The 19090-nt window shown below is 50.4% G+C and overlaps 1 protein-coding gene across 1 annotated transcript in view; it reads left to right on the forward strand.

Annotated features, from left to right (window-relative positions):
- LOC105700256 (transcription factor collier) overlaps nucleotides 1-18006 on the forward strand; it is a 64440-nt gene extending 46434 nt beyond the window's left edge. The window contains exons 7-13 of the mRNA XM_012425930.1: nucleotides 8803-8884; nucleotides 9835-9967; nucleotides 13267-13421; nucleotides 13503-13629; nucleotides 13729-14031; nucleotides 14874-15098; nucleotides 16343-18006. Of these exons, the coding sequence (XP_012281353.1) occupies nucleotides 8803-8884; nucleotides 9835-9967; nucleotides 13267-13421; nucleotides 13503-13629; nucleotides 13729-14031; nucleotides 14874-15098; nucleotides 16343-16455 (1138 nt within the window). The 3' untranslated portion in view covers nucleotides 16456-18006. The remainder of the gene's footprint in view (nucleotides 1-8802; nucleotides 8885-9834; nucleotides 9968-13266; nucleotides 13422-13502; nucleotides 13630-13728; nucleotides 14032-14873; nucleotides 15099-16342) is intronic.
- Nucleotides 18007-19090: the final 1084 nt, after the last annotated feature.

The following is a 19090-nucleotide window of genomic DNA, read 5'->3' on the forward strand; positions in this document are numbered from 1 at the left end:
TCGGGATGGAAGAATCATCCCTTGTCGAGCGATGAGCGATCGATAATTATTGGCATTATTTATCGACTTCCTCTCCGGAAAAAAAAAAAAACAGGTGAAGATCGAAAGCGCGACCGGCCGAAGTAGTGCACCCCCGCGCTGGGCGGACGCGCTGCAGGGCTGAAGGGGCCGTCCGATTAGATACGGACCTTTACTACTTATCCTTGCCTCCGCACTACGGGCTCACTATTTACTCCCCGTCACCCCCTTATCGCGATATTCGCTCTATCTCCCGAAAACCTTCTCCCCTCTTCCCCTAGAATTTCGAGATTTCTCAAGAAATAGAGAGGAAAGAAAAGAAAAAAAATCAACTTCCCACCAGTGAAATAACCAATATCAACATTTTCGTTTCCTTCTGAAATAGAGAAAGTGCAGGACCGCAATCGCAGGACCAAGACGTTATCTTGGTCCATTTGTTAAAAATTCTAACCCGATAAGGGAGGCGACGACTCGCAGCAGGGAACATAAGAAATTTTCTAGGAGCGGGCCCATTTTTAGAAATCCTCTTTTCCAAGGAGTAGGGAACGGGAGGGCGCCACCGGAAATCAGATCTCGTGAGCGAGGGGTTCCTTCGAAATATCTCGGCACTTTCGGCCCCCCGCAGAGATCGGATAGGTGGCCGGGGGGGTAACGGCGTGCGGTCGGGTTGTCAGCACCGGTAAGTTATTTAGCGGTTGAGGCCACAGCAGTTGGCAGCGCTGTCTAATTGTAACGACACCTTTGGGAACCGTATCCTCCCCGGGCCGTTCCACCCCTGCGGACTCCGAAGCGCTCAGGTGCCCACCCCCGCAACTTGCAGCCCCTCAGACGCCGTAAACCGAAAATACGACGACACTTCGACGTGGCGGCCGCGTCTTGTCCCGGGGGGCGGGGGCGGGGGACGCTTTAAAAATTCTGTAAACTTCCCTGGAGCGAGCCCAGAAATCGGCGCCCACTTGAAACCCGCACCCCCTGAAGGAGAGGAAGGACTAAATGAATTTAAAAATCGTTTCCACAATTTTTCCTTCAAGGATTGAGATTGATTTTTTAAAAATCTGAAGGTTGGAACTACTTTATCGCTGGCGACTGGACTGTGCGAAGGATTAATAATTATTTCCGGAATTTCTCATCGGGAGTGAAAATTGATTTTGGGGAAATGCGATAGGTACTACTCGTCTTTGTACGGAAGGTTTGTCCGGGAAAATTTGGACGGTGGTTAAAGCCCTCGGCAAGGACCGCGGGGGTTGTTTCCGAAGGTGTCGGCGTCTGAGCGCGCGAGACGACGCACGCTCGCTTTATCGGGGCTCCCTGATATCGCGGCAGTAGTACCAACATTGGTAGAAAGGCAGGCGAGCATTATCATCCGCTGAGGGTGAGAGAGGGCGAAACCCACCCCTGAGATCACCATGGCAACCCCCGCACGGGCCGCCACGGCGTCGTGTCCTGCGTGCTTCCATGTCCTGCCAGCATGGCGACTGCTAACCTCCGAAACTCGAGTCTTAGCCAGGATAACGGAGTCGTCCTTGGACGGAAATTGTATCCTCGCCGGGAAAAATCTTATCATCCCCGACGCTAGGAAAAATCCCCGCGAAGATAATTTCCCCACTCTCCTTTGAAGGACCTTTCCTTAAGCATCGAGAATTTCAAGGATTTTACCGGCGCGCCAGGGCATTATTAATTTCCCCGCTCCCGGAGTTTTGAGTTGCAGGATTTTTTATCCGAGGGATTTAGAGGGAAGCAAGAGGAGTAGTCCTTGCTCGAGGGAATTTTTATTAAGGGCGACTCTTTATCCTGGAAATCAATCCCCGCGCCGATGCTCCCCGTCCTCCGGGGTCCCTCTCTATTTCTCTCCCGATCCCCGGCAGGTGGCAATTATTCAAATGCCCCGCCGAAGGTAGCCGCGGTAACGCTAACTCGATTGCAATCAGGCTTTATTAAAAAATATGTCTTAATTTCGCCCGGGGCCACCTTTTTAATACCTCCTCCGGGAGGGGCGAGGGCCGCGGATCGTCCCTAGTCGGAATTAATTCCCTAGTACTAGGGGGAAAGAGAACGGGAGAAAAGCGGGACTCCGGGGCGAAAAATGGTCGCCAGGGAACTTTCCTCGATTTCGATTCGCGTCCGAGTGGAGAGAGAAGGACCCTCCCCTATCTCCATCGTGTTCCTCTCCACAAAGGAGTAAAATCAATCGACCCCTTATACGAATGTATAAAATTTCCCGATTTTTAAACGATACCCCGCACTGAACAAAACTTCCAGTTGATGTTACTAGATAGATCTAATAATCGAATCCAGGTGAAATAACCGGAACTCCACTTTTCTTCCTTTACCTGGACTTTCTATTTAGGGTATAAGTGACAAGAGGAGCTGATAGGAGGCGAAGCGCGCCTGGAGGAATTGATCCTTCGCGCAGGACTCGAGGCCAGGGCCGGAAATCGTAGCTCGCTTTAGGGGTAATTTTCAAAGTTGAAAGGGCGGAAGGAGACTTCGAAATGGGACCCCCGTGCGAGAATAAAGAATGTAAAGCCCATGGCCGGGTTCTCGGGGGCCGGGGGGCCGGAAACGGAAGGAGTTCCCAAGCGTGCAGTCGAGGATTTTACCGAGTTTCCAACTCCTCAAAGCGCAGCGTCCTGGCCCTTGCCGGATGCGAGTTCTCTAAGCCAGTTAGCGACTTGCGCGAGCCTCCCTCAAAGGAGCCGCGAATATTAAAATCACATTTTGGCCTCGTTCGGCAAACTGCCGGAACGAGATTAGTCGGGATTAAGTAAGCTTGCGACAACGAATTTAAGCCGGATTAGCCCGCGGCCCGATCCAACAAATTGATTCAACGCGTAATCTGCATCCTTGCGTCCCTTGCGCCCTGAACCCTCCAAGAAGAAAAAAAGGATGCGCCTCCAAAATTCTATGAAAATACATGGAAGGTTAGAAGAGCCCTCCACCCTTCGTGGATTAATTTCCATGCCAAAAATTTCCGGAGCCTCTGTCACCCCTTTCAGCTCCGTGGATCGAAAGAAAAAAAAAATTAATTTACCTGAAAAGGGGGGTCGAGAAAAATGTTTAAAAATACCTCGAGGGAAGGAAGTCACCCATCCCTCGTAAATTAATTCCCGGTCTCGGGTAGCATTCCGGAAGAAATTCGGGAAAGTTCTTCGCTCTTAGAAATCTGACGACTCGGGGAAGAGGGGGTGAACGACGCCGGGGAATAACGCTGTAAATGCTTAAATATAGACTCCTCGCACTTCCCGCCCCGGGGGCGCGTGTGTTACGGGGGTGTTCCTCTTGTCTGACTTATGGGCGTTTTTGTTAAAGCTTGACGACCTACTTAAGAGGGTCCCAGCGCCCTTAAATCCCCCGGGAGGTCCAAATTCGGGCATTAATAAATCGTACCTACGACGCGTATACACCCCCACGTAATGCACGCGATATAACCAAGTGACACGTATTAATACACCCCTAGGTGTACATAGGCTCGTACCCCGTGGAGGGGCAGGGTGTAAGTCAGTTACGGAGCTTCCTACGCGTTTATGTAAATGAGCCGGACCTTGTCCGTATAGCCCAAGGCGTTAAGATAATTTAGTAATTTCGCAGAGCCGTTGCTCGGAAATAACGCGCCGTAATACCCGGCCGAGCGTTTTGCATCCCGGTCGAACTTTTCCCGCCCCCCCCCTCCTCCGGGTGCCTATAAATACCTGGATTTCATTTTTATATCATTACCCAGACCCCTGAAGACCCCATACTATTTTTTTTGCAATTTAAAGTGGGGAGGAGGGATTGGATTATATTTTTTTCTTTCCCGGTAAAATCTATGGGCACGATCGATCGAGGGCTAATGCATCCCCTAGCCGGTGCATCGGGTGGTTGCAACTTGCTAGCCTCCTGCAACTAATGTGATAGACTGCCATTAGGGTATCTCCGTATCGGACGACGGACCGTGATGGAAGTGGGGTTGCATGATACAAGGTAGCCCACGACAACCCCCTCGGTTCTGCTACCAACCCTAGTAAGACGTATTACTTAGCTATGAATTATGGAGGACCCTCGTAGCTCTCCTCCGTAGCCGGCTTCCTGGGTAGCCTCTCTCGGTCCCGAGGCAAATGCTTCCGCTTTTCGACAAGAATTTGGTTAACGAGCTTCGCTACGGAGTACTCGGTGCCCTCCGGTTTACGTGGAGCAAGGTCCTCCCGGCAACCCTGAAAAGATAGCCATCCCTAGAAAATTACAATACAGTCCCGAATTTACTCTTGTACTCGGGAATAAAATATGAGAAAGAAAAAGAACAGTCCTTAGGCTGTATCTCGCTAAGGAAATTTTCTTTGGGTAAATTCTGAAGGGGATCTTCCATGGGTCCATCGAGGGTCCCTTGATCCTGTCGGACCCTTGCCGAACCCTTAAGACTTCCTGGGAGGATTCGAGGCGGCAACGAGTATTGCAGGACGGGGGCGGGGGCGTAATGGAGGCTGGTTAAACATTAAACATCCCCTGATACCTTGCTAACCCCTTACTAACCCTAGTTAAGGTGTATGCAAGGCATACAGCTCTAGGTGGTCGCGTATAACGTACAGACCTCCGTACACATTCTTATTAATTGACGTCTTGGCCGGCTGCATTATGCATCCGGTACAGGATTACTCCCGGGGTGTTTCCTGGCTTCCCTGAGAATCCCCATCCGGTCCTGCGAGTAGTTCACAATGAAAATATCCTTAAGGCGGATTCCGAAGAACGCCGAGAAACTCTTCCCCTCCTGTCCGTAGTGCGTCCGGATTACTAACCCGCCATGGAAAACATCTGATAAATATTTTCAATGACTTTTACCTATTCGCGATAGCGCTCGATAAGGGATTGGGGATGGTTGGGAACCCCACAGAAATGGTCTCGATAACGGAGAGTTAGTCAATAGCACTCCTGAGGGGGTAGAATCGTATTAATAGGTGATTAGCACGGTCCATCCAGTCACGCCCTCCACCTTGCTGAGTGGCCGGTCCCTTAACTCCCGTTTCTTCCCGCAGGACTCCGGGCCGCATCCGGGGAATTAATCCCGCAGGAGCGGGTATTTTCGGGAGAAGTATCGATTCCCTCGCGCGCCTTCGAGAAAGGCAACGAAAAAACAATGCGATCGAAGCAGAGGGCCCGAAAACCTCGCCCCGAGAAATCCGAGGGGTCCCTTTTTTCCTGAGGGATGAAGTCGAGGGACGCTGTAAAAAGGTCCTGGAAACGCGATTAAGGATTCGCCCTCGAGATGGACTCTCGACGCGAATGGTGTCACCCTATTTGGCGCAATTACGGGAATCAATCCGGGACGTGTCACCCCCTTCGACTTCACCCTTGGAAGTGTATTTAGGAAGTTCCACCCCCTTTTTTATTAACTCTGAAATATTTCTCCGATGCCGTTCAAAGAAAAATTCCATGGGATCAATGAATCTTTCCTTTGTCTTTTTTCTCTCTGAGCCTAACAAACCGCAATTTCGGTGCTCTGTAATTAATTAAATATCCCGAGGAAAATTGATAACAGTATCTCGTTAAGGGTCGATCTAAGGAGACGACTTTCCGGCTTTGGGCAAATCGTTCGGCCCGTTCCTCGGCCACTAACGAATTGACACAGAGGAAAATTGACTGGGATGGTCGGGGGTTGAACGGCCCGATTGCAAAATCATCCCTCGGCGCATATACAGGAGCGAATGGGGTTGGCCCTCCGCCGTGGAATGAAATCAAATAAAACGAAACCGTGCACAGAGGAGCGAGACGCGAGTCGCTGTTTCGGGCTTTTTCCAGCGCTTGCGCGAGCCATAGCTTCGGCATCAGAAAAATAAACGGCGTGTGTAGATTAAAAAAGCTAAATATCGGGGGAGATGGGGGGGTGCCATAGGGCCGCCGCGGCCGAGGGCAAACAAAGTTGAATAAATTCAATCAGGCCTACCAATAAATCGTCGACACTCGCCAAGCCAGTTTGTTTGTACTCCGGTGTACCAATTAACGGATTCGCGGGAGGGCGGGGAGTTCTCCATTTTTTTTTCCATTTTTTCTATATATATATATATATAAACCCCAGCAGCTGAGAAGCACCCCTCCGATTTTTTCAAATCCACTCGGGTAATCCCGCCGGACTTTTTTCGCAAAATTCCGGCCGCTGCCATTTTTTTTCACCCACTCCGAATTTCGGACCCACGGTGGGACGTTTACGTGGTTTTCATTATTTTTTACTCTCCCTCTCTGTCCACCTCATCCTCTGTTTATCCGTTAAATTTCTCGCGACGGTTCCGTTTAATCCGTTCCCATGTCCTGGATGTGAACATATTCTTTTTTTTTTGTCTTTTTATTTTTATTTCTTTTTTTTCCGTCAAAGGAATTCAAGCTCTGCTCGCGCGTCGGGCTGTATCGGGCTGGCGTTCTCCGTAGGAAAAATCTAATAGATTCGGAATCGAGTTTAACACCCCCGGCACCCTCTTTCGGGAAAGCGACGCCCCCGACACCATCTCGGATGGCGGAATGAAATCCGGCTCGCATTTGAATCAAGCCGGTAACGCAATCCATTAGGTCCTAACAGCCAATACTTCGCGGGAGGATGGAAGAAACGGAGCTGCGAAAAATAGTGGGCGAAGCTAAGGGGTGTCACCGGCGATTAGTGTATCATCCCCTTACACCCCCTGATCCGAGGGGGGATTTCGACCCCCCATGGGTGGCGCTTCATCGAAGAGTCTCTTTGCACTCTTAGGATAACGCTTCGAACGACTTCATGCACGGGGACTTATCCTAATTCCAGGATATAAAATGGCAAGGGACAAAGGGAGGACTTCGTGACGACGAGGGCGGGACTTTGAAGCTTTCTGAATTATTTCGTCGGAAGGGGGGGGGGGGGGGAATAAAAAAAGAAAGAATAGGTGCAAGTCGATATCGGTTCCCGCGCCTCCCGGATCAGCTGATTAGCATTGCTCTCTTGTTATCAGCTGCGATGGAGGCATTATCGGCGCGATGCCGGAGTACTTCGCCGCCTACGAGAAGTAGACGGCTCCGTTTCCGGGGCGAGATCCTACCTCGCCGATAAGTTGGTACAATGCTTTGAATACCCATCCAGCATCCAGATAGCATCTTAACGCCGGCTCGAGAGTAAACAAAATTAAATCCGCCCGACTGCGAGGAAACTCCGGCGCGTCTTGCGCCGCCTCTCGAGTCGCCCTTTATCCGACCGGAAGTGTCTTTAAAGTGAGAATAATTCACTGGAAAATTGATACGCACCCTTCCTCCGGTATCGGAAGTGGCCCGACAGAAATTATGATAATTCGATATGCCCCGAATATTCCTGGAATTTATTCCAGCAGCGGGGCAGTGGAAGGTCTCGAGGGTGGTCAGACGCGGAGTAGAGTTCTCCAGGGGAAACGGTCGACGACGAGTCAGACCAAGAGGGGGATTTCATATTTTTCTCATCCGAAATAAAAATTTTTCCGCGCCATCGTGATCATCGCGAAGGAGAACGCAGGAAAGAAAATGCAATTATACGTGTCGACGATTATTGAATAAAAATCCCATCCCCCCTCTCGAGCCTAAAAGACGGTATAAACTCTCTAACGTGGTCAGCCTCTGAAAAGTAAATCGGATCTCCAGTGGAAACGGTCGACTTTAATAATTTTGGGGGTAAAATCAAGCGTTTCCCGGCATCCCGGGAATGTTTTTGTCCAGAATGAAGGTAAAGGGAGAGCAGAGGGCCCCGTAGGCCGATCGATCCTCCGATCGATCGAAGATCGACTCGAAGTTACGGGGCGGTTGATTTTTCCATAGAGTCCCGGATCGAGTCGCGACGTATTCCACTGGGGAATGACAATGGCGTCCCACGGGATCGAAGGCCTACCGACCATCCCTTCTCAAAGGGGCGAGCCACCCCATCCCGCTCGTCTCGCCTATCCGGCCCTCCTGATTGTTTCCTGCGCGTCTCCTCCGCGTCCCGATTCTCCTGGATCCGCAGATCCGGCCGACCGGCCCCCCCGCTTCCGCCCACCCCTCGCCGAGCCACCCCCTGCCGACATCTAGGTACTACGAAAAATTCCCTGAATTCAATATCCCCCGATATTCTACATAATTCATGAAAATTGAGCCGCCGGCTTTTCGGCCGCGCCGCTCGGAGTGCCTCGTCTGCAGGGCTGCCACCCCCTCGCCCTCCACCCCTTCGGCCACCTTCGCCCCTGTGTCACCCTCGGGAAAGCGTCGACATTTTCCCGACTCCTTCGGTTTCCAGGGACTTCCGAGTTTCCCTAGAAACCGAAATGCCTAGGGTCCCTTGGATGCGAGGAGTCGGCCGGGCAGGAAACTCCTAAGAAATAAGGGATGAAACCCCTTAAACTATTTTCCTCGATTAGACGTATTCCGGGATTGTATGTACAATATACACTAAAGTATGTTCAATACATTCTAATCGATACAGTGTTAACTTCCATGTGAATGGATGTGTAGATATTAAATTCAATTGGAAATATTCCCGAAAATTTCCAGTGATTCTCTTGGAGGTCCTTTATTCCCTCGTGACATTTAAGGGGGTCTTCGCGCCACCCACGGTCCCCGGCTCTAGGAGGATCCTAAAGGTCGGGAGACACGTAAGGGAGGTGGGTTTAATCTAGAGAAATGCTGAATAATAGAGCCGAGCGAGCCGCGCTCCGATTGGCTGATGCAGTATTCACGCTAGGCTTTCGGCCGAGTTCGCCTACTAATTAAATTTTCCCGGAAGAGTGTTAAGTACCTTGTCAACCGCTTAGTCGGCTCCCTAAACCTCCCTGAGTTACTCCACTTTTCTGCTTACAGGTTCTTCCTAAAGTTCTTCCTGAAGTGCAATCAGAACTGCCTGAAGAACGCCGGCAACCCGCGGGACATGAGGCGATTCCAGGTGAGAGCGACGCGACCGTAAAATATATATTAATGGCCAAAATTAAGGCGATACGAAAGTACCGCCTCGTGGAAAGTTATGAAACTTTCCTCCAAACTGAGTGTACGGAATGGTTTGAATTTTTAGAAATTAAAATATTGCTTATAACATGGAGGTTCACGGGTGCCGAGGCCTATATATATCTGATCATTCTATACGTATCAAAACATGAAAATATTATATAAAAATTTTCCCCAAACCGGATGCACTGAATTCATCTTAACCTCTGGCACGTGATTACGGAGATCTTAAGGAAGAACGCGATAGCGTGACGAACCATCAAGTCCGGGATGTCGATTTCGTAGGCCCTTAAAATAGGCAAATCTTTCCTCGGAGATGCTCTGGAAGAGTTCCAGGACGACTAGGAACCGCAGAAAGTTGAGAGCCCTCGCGAGGAGACTTGTAATCCAGGAGGCTAGCAATTAGCTCAGCACGGCATCAGCTACCACCGCCCTCTCCTCGTTTCATCCCTTATCCGGCGTAACAACCCCTCCGTGTCTTCGTCCCACCCCGCCGAGGAGTGGGCCGGAACAAAAGGCAGAATTAAAAAAGAAATTGCCCGAAAAAGCGGCCGAGGCGCCGCGCGACCGGAATTAAAATATTTATCGCACTTACGAATTTCTTCGGGGATGGCCGGGGCGAAGTTGCGAATTAACCCTCCGGAGGGTGAAGTCAGCTCCCGAACGAGATCGCGGTCCAACTTTGCAAGCCGCGATCCTGGGCTAAGTGTCCTTGCGAGGAGGGAAGTTGCCCAGGAATCGGCAGGAAACTTTCCTCCCCTTTCTTCGAGGCCTCGCGCCCCCGTCGGCCATTTTGAAACCCCTTAGAAGGCAAACCTTCCCCAAATGATCTCTATTTTTCATTCTCCTACGAATCTCAGCGAAAGTGAAACGTCCTCCTCTGTCCTTCAGGTGATCATCTCCACCCAGGTCGGCGTGGAGGGCCCACTGTTGGCGGTCTCGGACAACATGTTCGTCCACAACAACAGCAAGCACGGACGAAGAGCGAAGAGGCTAGACCCCAGCGACCCTGGCGAGTACAACAGTGCGTAATTATTGTTTGTTCCTTTTGTTTAGAAGAGATTTATCGAATCAGTGGACACCTCGAGAGTCATTTTCGGGGACGGAGGGGGAAATTTTTATCGAGAGCTCGGTCCCGAAATGCACCCTGAAGGGTACCCTGAAGTGCACCCCGGAGAAGGGGCTCCCCGAATTGTCCAAACCGCGTCCGCTTAAACTTGCCTATCGCGTCCAAGTGTCATCAGAGCATTACAAATGTGCCTTCCGGTGTGTTCGCAGAATACTATACGGTGTACTGCACCGCGGACGGAGCGACGCGTTACAGAGGTGATTATGACGGCGTTATGCGAGTTTAAGCGGTCTCCCTGTTGCCCATCCTGGAGCCGGCCAATCCCTCCCACCGTTCGTTATCCCGACAGATATAATCCTCGGTACACCTGAAATTCGCGTTATAAACTTCTAACGATCGTTACTCACTTGACGAGGCAAAACAAATTTCCGAAAATTCTACGATTACGTGAAAATCTGTCGAACCCCGTCGCACATCATTATCTCGGGGTCGAAAGATAGAAAAAAAAAAAGAGAAAAAAAACGCGGCATCACCCCGCGGGACAAAATGACTGGGTGTTGTCTCAGTCGTGGTTAGGACTTTCCCGAGGAGTCCCCCGGCCTCGAGGATACTTTCCAGAGGGGATCCGGGGGGCAAGAAGGGGGGCAAGGAGTCATAGGGCTATTCAGCAAAGTTTGGCTTTGGCCGCGCATACAAACGGCCGATATCGCCGCTCCCCCCTCGGCTCTCGGCTACAGGAGCCAAGACAAGATGTAAATCAATGGGAGCGGAAAAACGAAGGATCCGCCATTCCATTCCCTCCCCTGGCGGGGTTCCTCTCGACCTCGGATCCCCCGCAACGCCCAATCCCGCACCCTCCTGGCCTTTTGTCTGGTTGGCTGCCGCCGAGCGTAAAGACACCGGCCTCGGAATTGGCCCTCCTCCCCTCGCCCTGACTTTCCTGACTTTCCTGCCTCTCCTGGCCGAGAAGCAGGAGCGCTGGTTTGTGAATGCTAAGTTTAAGCTATCTCGGGGAGCCCCTTCATCCCCCAGGTCCGACCAACCCTCTCGCTCGTAACGCCACCCTGCGACGAGTAGACCCCCCGCGACGCCGGAACGGGCATACCAATGAGGCCCGATCCGGACGAGGATTCTTCCAGGCTTTCTAAGAGCTTCCTCCAGGTTCTCCTTCCTCCAGGAATGCCGATCCCGAGCCCGGAAATCCCGACGATCGTTCCGAGCTCATGGGGAGGCTGGGTAAAAATCCGCAAACGGGCCAAGGCCGAACTCCTCGCAGGGGGTGCGGTTAGCGTTAATCCCTAAGATTTGTATAATTTTTTGTAACAATCCCCACTTGCCGGTGGAATGATCAATTGTAAATGAATTTCCCGGAAAATTGTCTAAAGAAAGAAAAGTCGACGGGATCTCCGCGAGGGATGAATCCGGACGATGCTTAGGTACGTCGAGGGATGGCTCTTATGATTTATATTAAAAATTCCCGACTTTGCATTGAAATTCCAAATAGGAGATGACTCCTCGCTCTTAATTCATGTACTTAATTCGTGTAAAGAGTCCCGGAGGCGCGTAAAAATTCTAAATGAATTTCCTCGAAGATCGCCTCGCTAAGCCCCCGCTTTTCCCGGTGATTTAATCCGAAATCTAACCCCCGACTCGGCGGCCCTCCCACGGGGAATAATTCTTCCCGGGGAGAATTCCGCGGTTGTCGCGCGAAACGAAGTTAGCCGCGAAAAGAGATCTCGGGCTGATCGAAGAATCGGGCCGGAAGGGTGCAGTGCTACCCCGACGTCCCCGGCAGGGGATGTTCCGGGCCAGGGGGTGCAGGGGGTCGGAAAGGGGTAGTATCCGCCGGCGCGGGGGATTTTATTTATTCCAGGTTGGTACGCTTGTTCCGGCCTCCTCCGTTGAATCCCTCTTTTCAAGCACCCCCCGACCCACCCCCTCGCCATCTCGACAATTCTCTATCCAGGATGGTTGCCAACGCGGCCGACTCCCTTCGCGGATCCTCCCTCTGGCCATGTTAAACACCCTGGACCTGTCCAAGGCCATGCCCGATCTTGGCGAACCAATCTTGAAGAATGACAGTTCGACATTAAATCCCTCTTCCTAGGCTGCGGTATTAATAATTTTTAAACGCGGTATTAATCATTTTTAGAAACGGCGAATTTGGACATTTCCCCCCACCGAGGATACCTTGAAGAGAAAGAAAATTGTCAAAAATGTGTAATCTTTTCGACGTTCACGGTGGTATAGTTCCTTTTAATAATTCATCAAAATTTTGGGGCGGCCCGTAAACTGAGGATTTTCGTTTCTAAATATCAATAACGTATCCCAAAATTTAATGAGTAAATCATTCCGAGGTAATCCCCCTCTCGAGTAATTCCCTCTCATATACCGAGTCGATCAGCCCCGAAGAGCCGCGGCCGATCGCGATCCTTGATCGAAGATCCTTCAATCCGGGGTGGCCCAGGAGGGGTGGCTCGTCCTTCGTTAATCCCCGAGATTTATTCCCGGCTGACTTCCGGAAACAGGAAGTGTTTGAGGATCACTGGGGGCAATATACCATGATGTCAGCCACTCTGCCGTGGCTCCGCTCTGGCAGGGTTGGCGCTGCCGGGGGTGGCTTGGCTTCGCCGGGGTACAAAATGATATCATTGGGTTATAAATTCCAAGCAGAGACACTGGCGGCCCGATCGCCCTCTCCTTCTTGTTACAACCCTTCCCTGGTCTTGCTCCCTCTCCACCCCTCCTGCCTATCTCTCTCTCTCCTCCTTTCCGGCGCATTCCGTGCCTCTCCCTCTCGCGCCTTCCACTCTTCGAGTACTTCCTCTTCGTCGTTTACCCTCTACCCGTTTCGCCCCCTTCTTCGCGATTCCCACCCCCGCGAGCCGTGCTCGCTGCCACCCCGGAAAATATATCTGCCACTCGGCCTCAACCGAATAAACAGAATATTCAGATAATTTTCCATATCCCTCCACCCTCGAGAAGCACCCCTCGATCCGTTACGGCGGCCGATTTCGCTCCACTTTTTTTTTTCATCCCCATCCCCCCGAGCGAAAAACGGAAATTCTTCGCTCGAGCGAGCAACTCTTATCGATTACACCTAATGCAATTACGGCAAATCATAAGTACCGACATTCTTTTTAAGTTCGGTCTCATTAAATCCATTCTCTCGATATAGACGTGTAACAAAGGGGATGGAGAGATCGTTACAGAGGGTTGATTTTTTTTTATCGAGGATTTCCTTTTATCACCAGGTCTCTACTCACCACTTCCTGTGGCGACTCCCTGCATTAAGGCGATATCCCCGAGCGAGGGGTGGACGTCGGGCGGGTCGACCGTCATCATCATCGGGGACAACTTCTTCGACGGCCTCCAGGTGGTCTTCGGCACGATGTTGGTCTGGAGCGAGGTAAATCCCCGATATTAAGTGGAAAGTCTCTTGGCGATCCCTCTGAAAATCAGAGAAAGTATTCACTAATCACTCTTCCAGCTGATAACAGCGCACGCAATAAGGGTGCAAACGCCCCCGCGACAGATACCGGGGGTGGTGGAGGTGACGCTCTCGTACAAAAGCAAGCAGTTCTGCAAAGGCGCGCCAGGCAGATTCGTCTACGTCTGTAAGTGGCGATAATTCGGAAAAGTACCGAGGAAAAGTGTATGAATCTCGGTGTCCCTGTAGGCGATGGTCACGCTAAAGATAGACGGTCGGCTTTCAGCGCTGAACGAGCCGACGATCGACTACGGGTTCCAGAGGCTCCAGAAGCTGATACCGCGCCACCCGGGTGACCCGGAGAAGCTGCCGAAGGAGATCATCCTGAAAAGGGCGGCGGACTTGGCGGAGGCGCTCTACAGCATGCCGAGGAGCGGGAACGCCGGCATTTCCGGCGGCCCCAGGAGTCCGGGGACCGGACATCCGCCGGCGCCCCCGACTTCCGGGGCGGCTACCGCCTTCAACTCCTACACCGGCCAGTTGGCAGTGACGGTGCAGGAGAATGGCAGCGCTGCCAAGTGGACGGACGGTGAGCTTGCGAGAACAAAAGGAACAACAAAAGAAAAAGAAAAATACAAAAACGAAAAAAGAAGCAGAGCGATCGAACAAAAGTCTCGAGGCGGGATTGTTTTATCACCCAGGGGCGATTCACTCGAAAATCAGTAAAGTCCTCCTTTGACAAAAACTTCTCCATTGATTTCGCGTTATCGATAACCACCCGCGATTTCGTAACGAGGGACGTGTGCCCTTAAATTTCCCGCGACGATGTTTCTAGGATTTCCGACCATTTCTAGGGAATTCTGTTATCCTATTCGCGGTTCTCTTCGCCCTCGAATTATCATTACGTAGTGCGATGACTTCCGGCTGATTGATTTTTAAAACGCACCATTTCACGAGTGAATGCCCCCTAGGTTTTTTACTAACTTCCCCGAGTTTCTGGGGTTGTTTCGTCGCCTCGTTTCACGCGTGTCGGACGAGACCAGATCGGACGCCTTTAAGGTGACAATTCTCCTTTAAGGACAATTCTCAAAGTAGACTATAAAAGACTTTAACGTAAATATAAATGTCGGTAACGAGACGCGCCAGCTTATGTTAACACTTGAGTATTCAAAATGACGTTGCTACAGAAATGGGTATATATGAATTTTAATTAATCTTCCTCGATGAGATTTCCCAGCGCCTGTCGTGTCATCTTAAATGTCAGAAATTCTACGTCCATCCGTCCGATGCGCGTGAACGTCATTCCATGATCTCGGACCATCCGGTGCGTTTCGTCCGCCGCGTTTTCGGGTAGCCCTTAGGTCGAGGCCTCTCCCCATCTTGATGACGGATACTGACGAGTCGATCTTACGGGCAGGTTTCTATTTCTAGACGGGGGCGCCGTGACCGCGGGGGCGCCCGCGGGCGCCGGGGCCGGGGGCAGCGTCGGGGGCAGCGCCGACGCCTACCGGCAGAGCGGAAGTGCGAGCCCGAGGGGCGTCGTGACCGGGGGCGGCTACTGCGGGAGTTCCGCGAGCACCCCCCACAGCCACAGCACCAGCGGGAGCTACTCCGTCGCCAACCCCTACACCGGGAGTCCGACCCTCTACACCTCGCGTAAGTCGAGAGCCGCCCCCGGGGGGTGTCCTGAGCTCTGCCGAATTCCCTAGAGAACCGCCGTATCGGCCGGAAGGTCTTGCGACAATTTATATCCTCGTTCCCCCGAGTACTCGAGTACTCCTCGAAGAGTCCATTTTTCGAGTTCCTGGTGCGGTTCTTAAGGCGGGTATTTCTTAAATCACTTATCGTCCCTGTTTCTCGCCCTTAAAAAGGTGGAAATCGACCCTTTATATTCTTCGCAGTCTCGAAGTACGTCCCAGAGTATATACCACCCTCGAACCGTGAAACACAAAATTTAATTCCAAGGGTACTTCTGCAAAGTGTCATGCTTATATACTTTTCGAAGTACTCTAAAATGATACATACTAGGATGTATACTTTTTGAAGTACTCCAAAATGTCCACCCCCCGGAAATATAATTTCCAATAACCCTCCTGAAATAAGTGTACCATACCGAGGTATGTAATATCAAATGAAGTAGTTCTAGAACCGTGAAAATCGCAAGACCTTCCATCCGATCCGTCGGTTCCGGTTCCTATCGTTAGTCGAAGATAAAAAGAAACATGATTACGTCCCCATCGCCGCCATTACTGCGTCGAGCATGGCACGCGCATGCGCTTCGCAAGTCGCCGGTCCCCGATCCGAGCCTCTCGGGACTCCCTCCCTCGGGACTCGGGATGCGCCCCCACTTATGGTTTCCCCTTGTGGATTTTTCGTTTTAGCGCACGAACAGTATGGCATTTTCTATTCGTCCGGGGACGGGAGCGCATTCGCGCCCGTAGTCCGACCACCGACCACCTCAGTCCCACCGCACTGGCCCACACAGCACCACCTCGCCACAGCCGCTCAGTAAAACCGCTAAATCGTCCGTCCCATGCACTGCGATAAACCTTTAGGGAATCGTCCCACCGAGAGACGAGAGACCGAGAAAAAGAGAGTAGGTATGACGCTTGGCCAACTAACGCACAGAGATAATAAATATTCCGCTGAATTTACGCCATTTCCCTAGGCTCAGCCATGAAATACGGCTACTACATGAAAGATCAATTATTAAGAAATAATAAAATAATTACAAACGGGACAATTAAACAATAATCGATACGAATATTTTTAAAGGGATAATTTTGTAATAACTGATCTTGCTTCATGAGGGCCGTTTACCGTGCTCTCGTCGGATGTTCAAATATTAAATTAAAGAGAGGACGTTGACTAACGTATAATTGACAGTGGCCATGTTGCAGGGCTAGGGGACATGATGGGATCGCCGTTCAACATGAATCCGTTTATGTTGCCGACCTGCAGCCAGAGCTACTCGGCCACCGGAAGTCCGTTGCTCTCCTCGACAGGGAAATAGCACGAGATGTAGGCTTCCGGAAGAGGAAGTGACCCTCGAGCCCAGAAGACTTCTTCAGCGACCAGAGAAAGATCTCTGCGAGGTGTCGGCGTTCCTGAAATTGAGAATTTCAATGAAAATCCCTAGCCCAAGTCCTCCGACTATCTCTCTCTCTCTCTTTCTCTCTCTTCTTTCCCCCAGTTCCGGGGGGCCCAATCCACCGGAACTGGGGGAAAGAAATCCCGGCAAGCGTTCCTAAGGAACGCCCATGTAAATTAGTACATCTCTTGAGAGACATTGAAAAATTAAAAAATTAACCGTCATCAGGCCGGACGGAAGTTAAGCGCAAATTCGAGATACGGAATTATACATATCGAGTCGCGTTTGCGAGGGGGATTTGCATATATCGGCACAGTTTTATCGAACGAGGCCCTGAGTGCGATCGGGTGAATCGATTAGCATTTCAGTATCCAAATGATTGATTCTCCTATTTTTTTTTTTTTTTTCTTGGTTACTTTTCTTTCGGGCACATTCGGGCTGAGGTTGCATGGAGAGCGTGTAATTGTACATTTCGAATTGTTGATAGGGAGTATCGGGTCGAAGGGTCCTCCCTTTTTTGTTCATCCGAAGGGGAGAACTCTTCGATGGATACTCTTCGAGTTTGAGCCGGAGTTTTTTATTTGGGGCGGGGGGGTGAAGATTTTGGAGGGTTTTTTATCTCCCGGATATCACGGGCAAGGAAGGGTCGATCGAGGGAGGATCCACTAGACGGACATATCGCTTATAAACGAATAATACAGACTCCATAGTTTTAGAGAGAGGATTTTTCGATTTCGAAATTTTAACTTCCTACCCTACCCTGTAAGAGACTAATATCGGATAGGTAGAGAGTAACGTGTGACTTGTATGATACCTGTAAATATCGTTGCGATGTACAAAAATAACTATTTCCAAGAGCCCAACGAAACGATGTAGCGCAATTGTAGAGCTAATGTTATTATAAATAGATGTAAATAATCTTAGCACACCTGTAGACTACCACCTATAGACGCGATGCGAATGGGTCGAGCTTTCCGACCCGGAAGAAGGATTCCAAGAGTCGCCGTTTTCCCGGCTCGAATTTTCCAATTTGTCCCCGAAAAGGGGCTTCCGCGTGTCGCAAAGTTCGACCCGGTCGTATGCGTGGGGAAAAGTATAGTTATAATTTCGATCGTTTCGTAAGCCGACCCGAGGGAATTCTGACATTTCACAAAAGTATACGAAAACCGAAATATCTCCCGAGGGAAATCCGGATGTTCTCTGGACAAGGTCTGCGTCTCTGAGAAATGATTCCACGTCATGACTAAGCCCGGACGAATTTTGATATCGATCTTCGAGATACCGGTCAAATTGTTCATCCAAATATCCAGGCAGCTCGCGAGTCCCAAAAAGGTACTTCTTATTCGCGAAAATAAGTACCTCGAGACTTGCGGGCTTCCCTGCAAAAGCCTTGGAAGCTTTCGTTCACCGACGGATTTCGATGATTTCGCGCCATTGTATCTCGATATGAGAAACTTCTTCCACCTCACTACCACGCACACACCTCGATGTATATTAATATATACATTAAACTTACATTTTTGAGAATTAAAGAGAGAGGCCTTAGTTCTAAGCGACACCGGGTAGTACAATGGCCCCTGGAAATTACTTTCAAGGAAACCTTCATCGGTCGGACATTCTCATAATGGATGATTTTTCTCTAATATCTGGCTGCGGTATCGAGACCCCAGTTTCCCACTGAATCGACCTGGGATCGACAGATAACGAAACGAGATACCTTCTAGAGGACCACTTCGGAACGATTAGTTCACATGGTGTCCAATTACCTCCGGTCCCCAAACATCCTCGGGTACAAGGCATTATTGTGCGGCTGTTTGCGTTATTAGATTTAGATTGGCCGCCACGTGGCACATAACATCCCTCGGCACGTGGCGGACGACAAGCGTTATGAGTCCAGAACAGTTTCGAACCTCAGTCGAGCCACTTTCGCGCAAACAGCAAATTAGTTCCTATCGAGCGACTTTCCTAACACGGCATGCACTTACAAAAGAAGCCCAATTTCGAAAATGAAATTTCCCCAGACTGCGTTTCACGTTACCATCAGATATTGAGCCAATTATGATGATTTGAAAGTGCCGCCTGATTCGATGAAATCCGTCCTGACACCCGTGAAATTTAATTCCTTATGAGAAGTTTTTAAAATGTCCATAAAGAAATCAAGAAAGAATGGAAATTTCATGGGTGTCGGGACCTTCCTAGTAGTCGCCATATTCACATTGTAAAGTTTAAAACGAATTCGGTATACCCATTTCCAAGGAGTTTGAAAAACGAGACCTCCTTGCCATGACTTTCCTCCCAATGAAGTGCTGGACCTGGAAATGGAAGAGAAAATGAAACCAAAAAAAAATGTTCAGTACCGGATTTGAATCTGAATTTATAGGCAGAGTAGGGGGCTTAGGGTGTCGGGGTTGGCAGAGTAAGAGCAACCTGGGGAAGCCACCCTTGACAGGTCTAGATAAAATCGCGATTGCGTCTAGCTGGGTCCATTTGAATTCTGTTTGTCGGTGCCCAGTAGCCACCCTTACTCCGCCCTATTGTGTAGGGGATGGAAAGGACA

Source organism: Orussus abietinus, unplaced genomic scaffold (genome assembly GCF_000612105.2).
Source record: "Orussus abietinus isolate OABI.00-Male unplaced genomic scaffold, Oabi_2.0 scaffold18, whole genome shotgun sequence".
NCBI lineage: Eukaryota > Metazoa > Arthropoda > Insecta > Hymenoptera > Orussidae > Orussus > Orussus abietinus.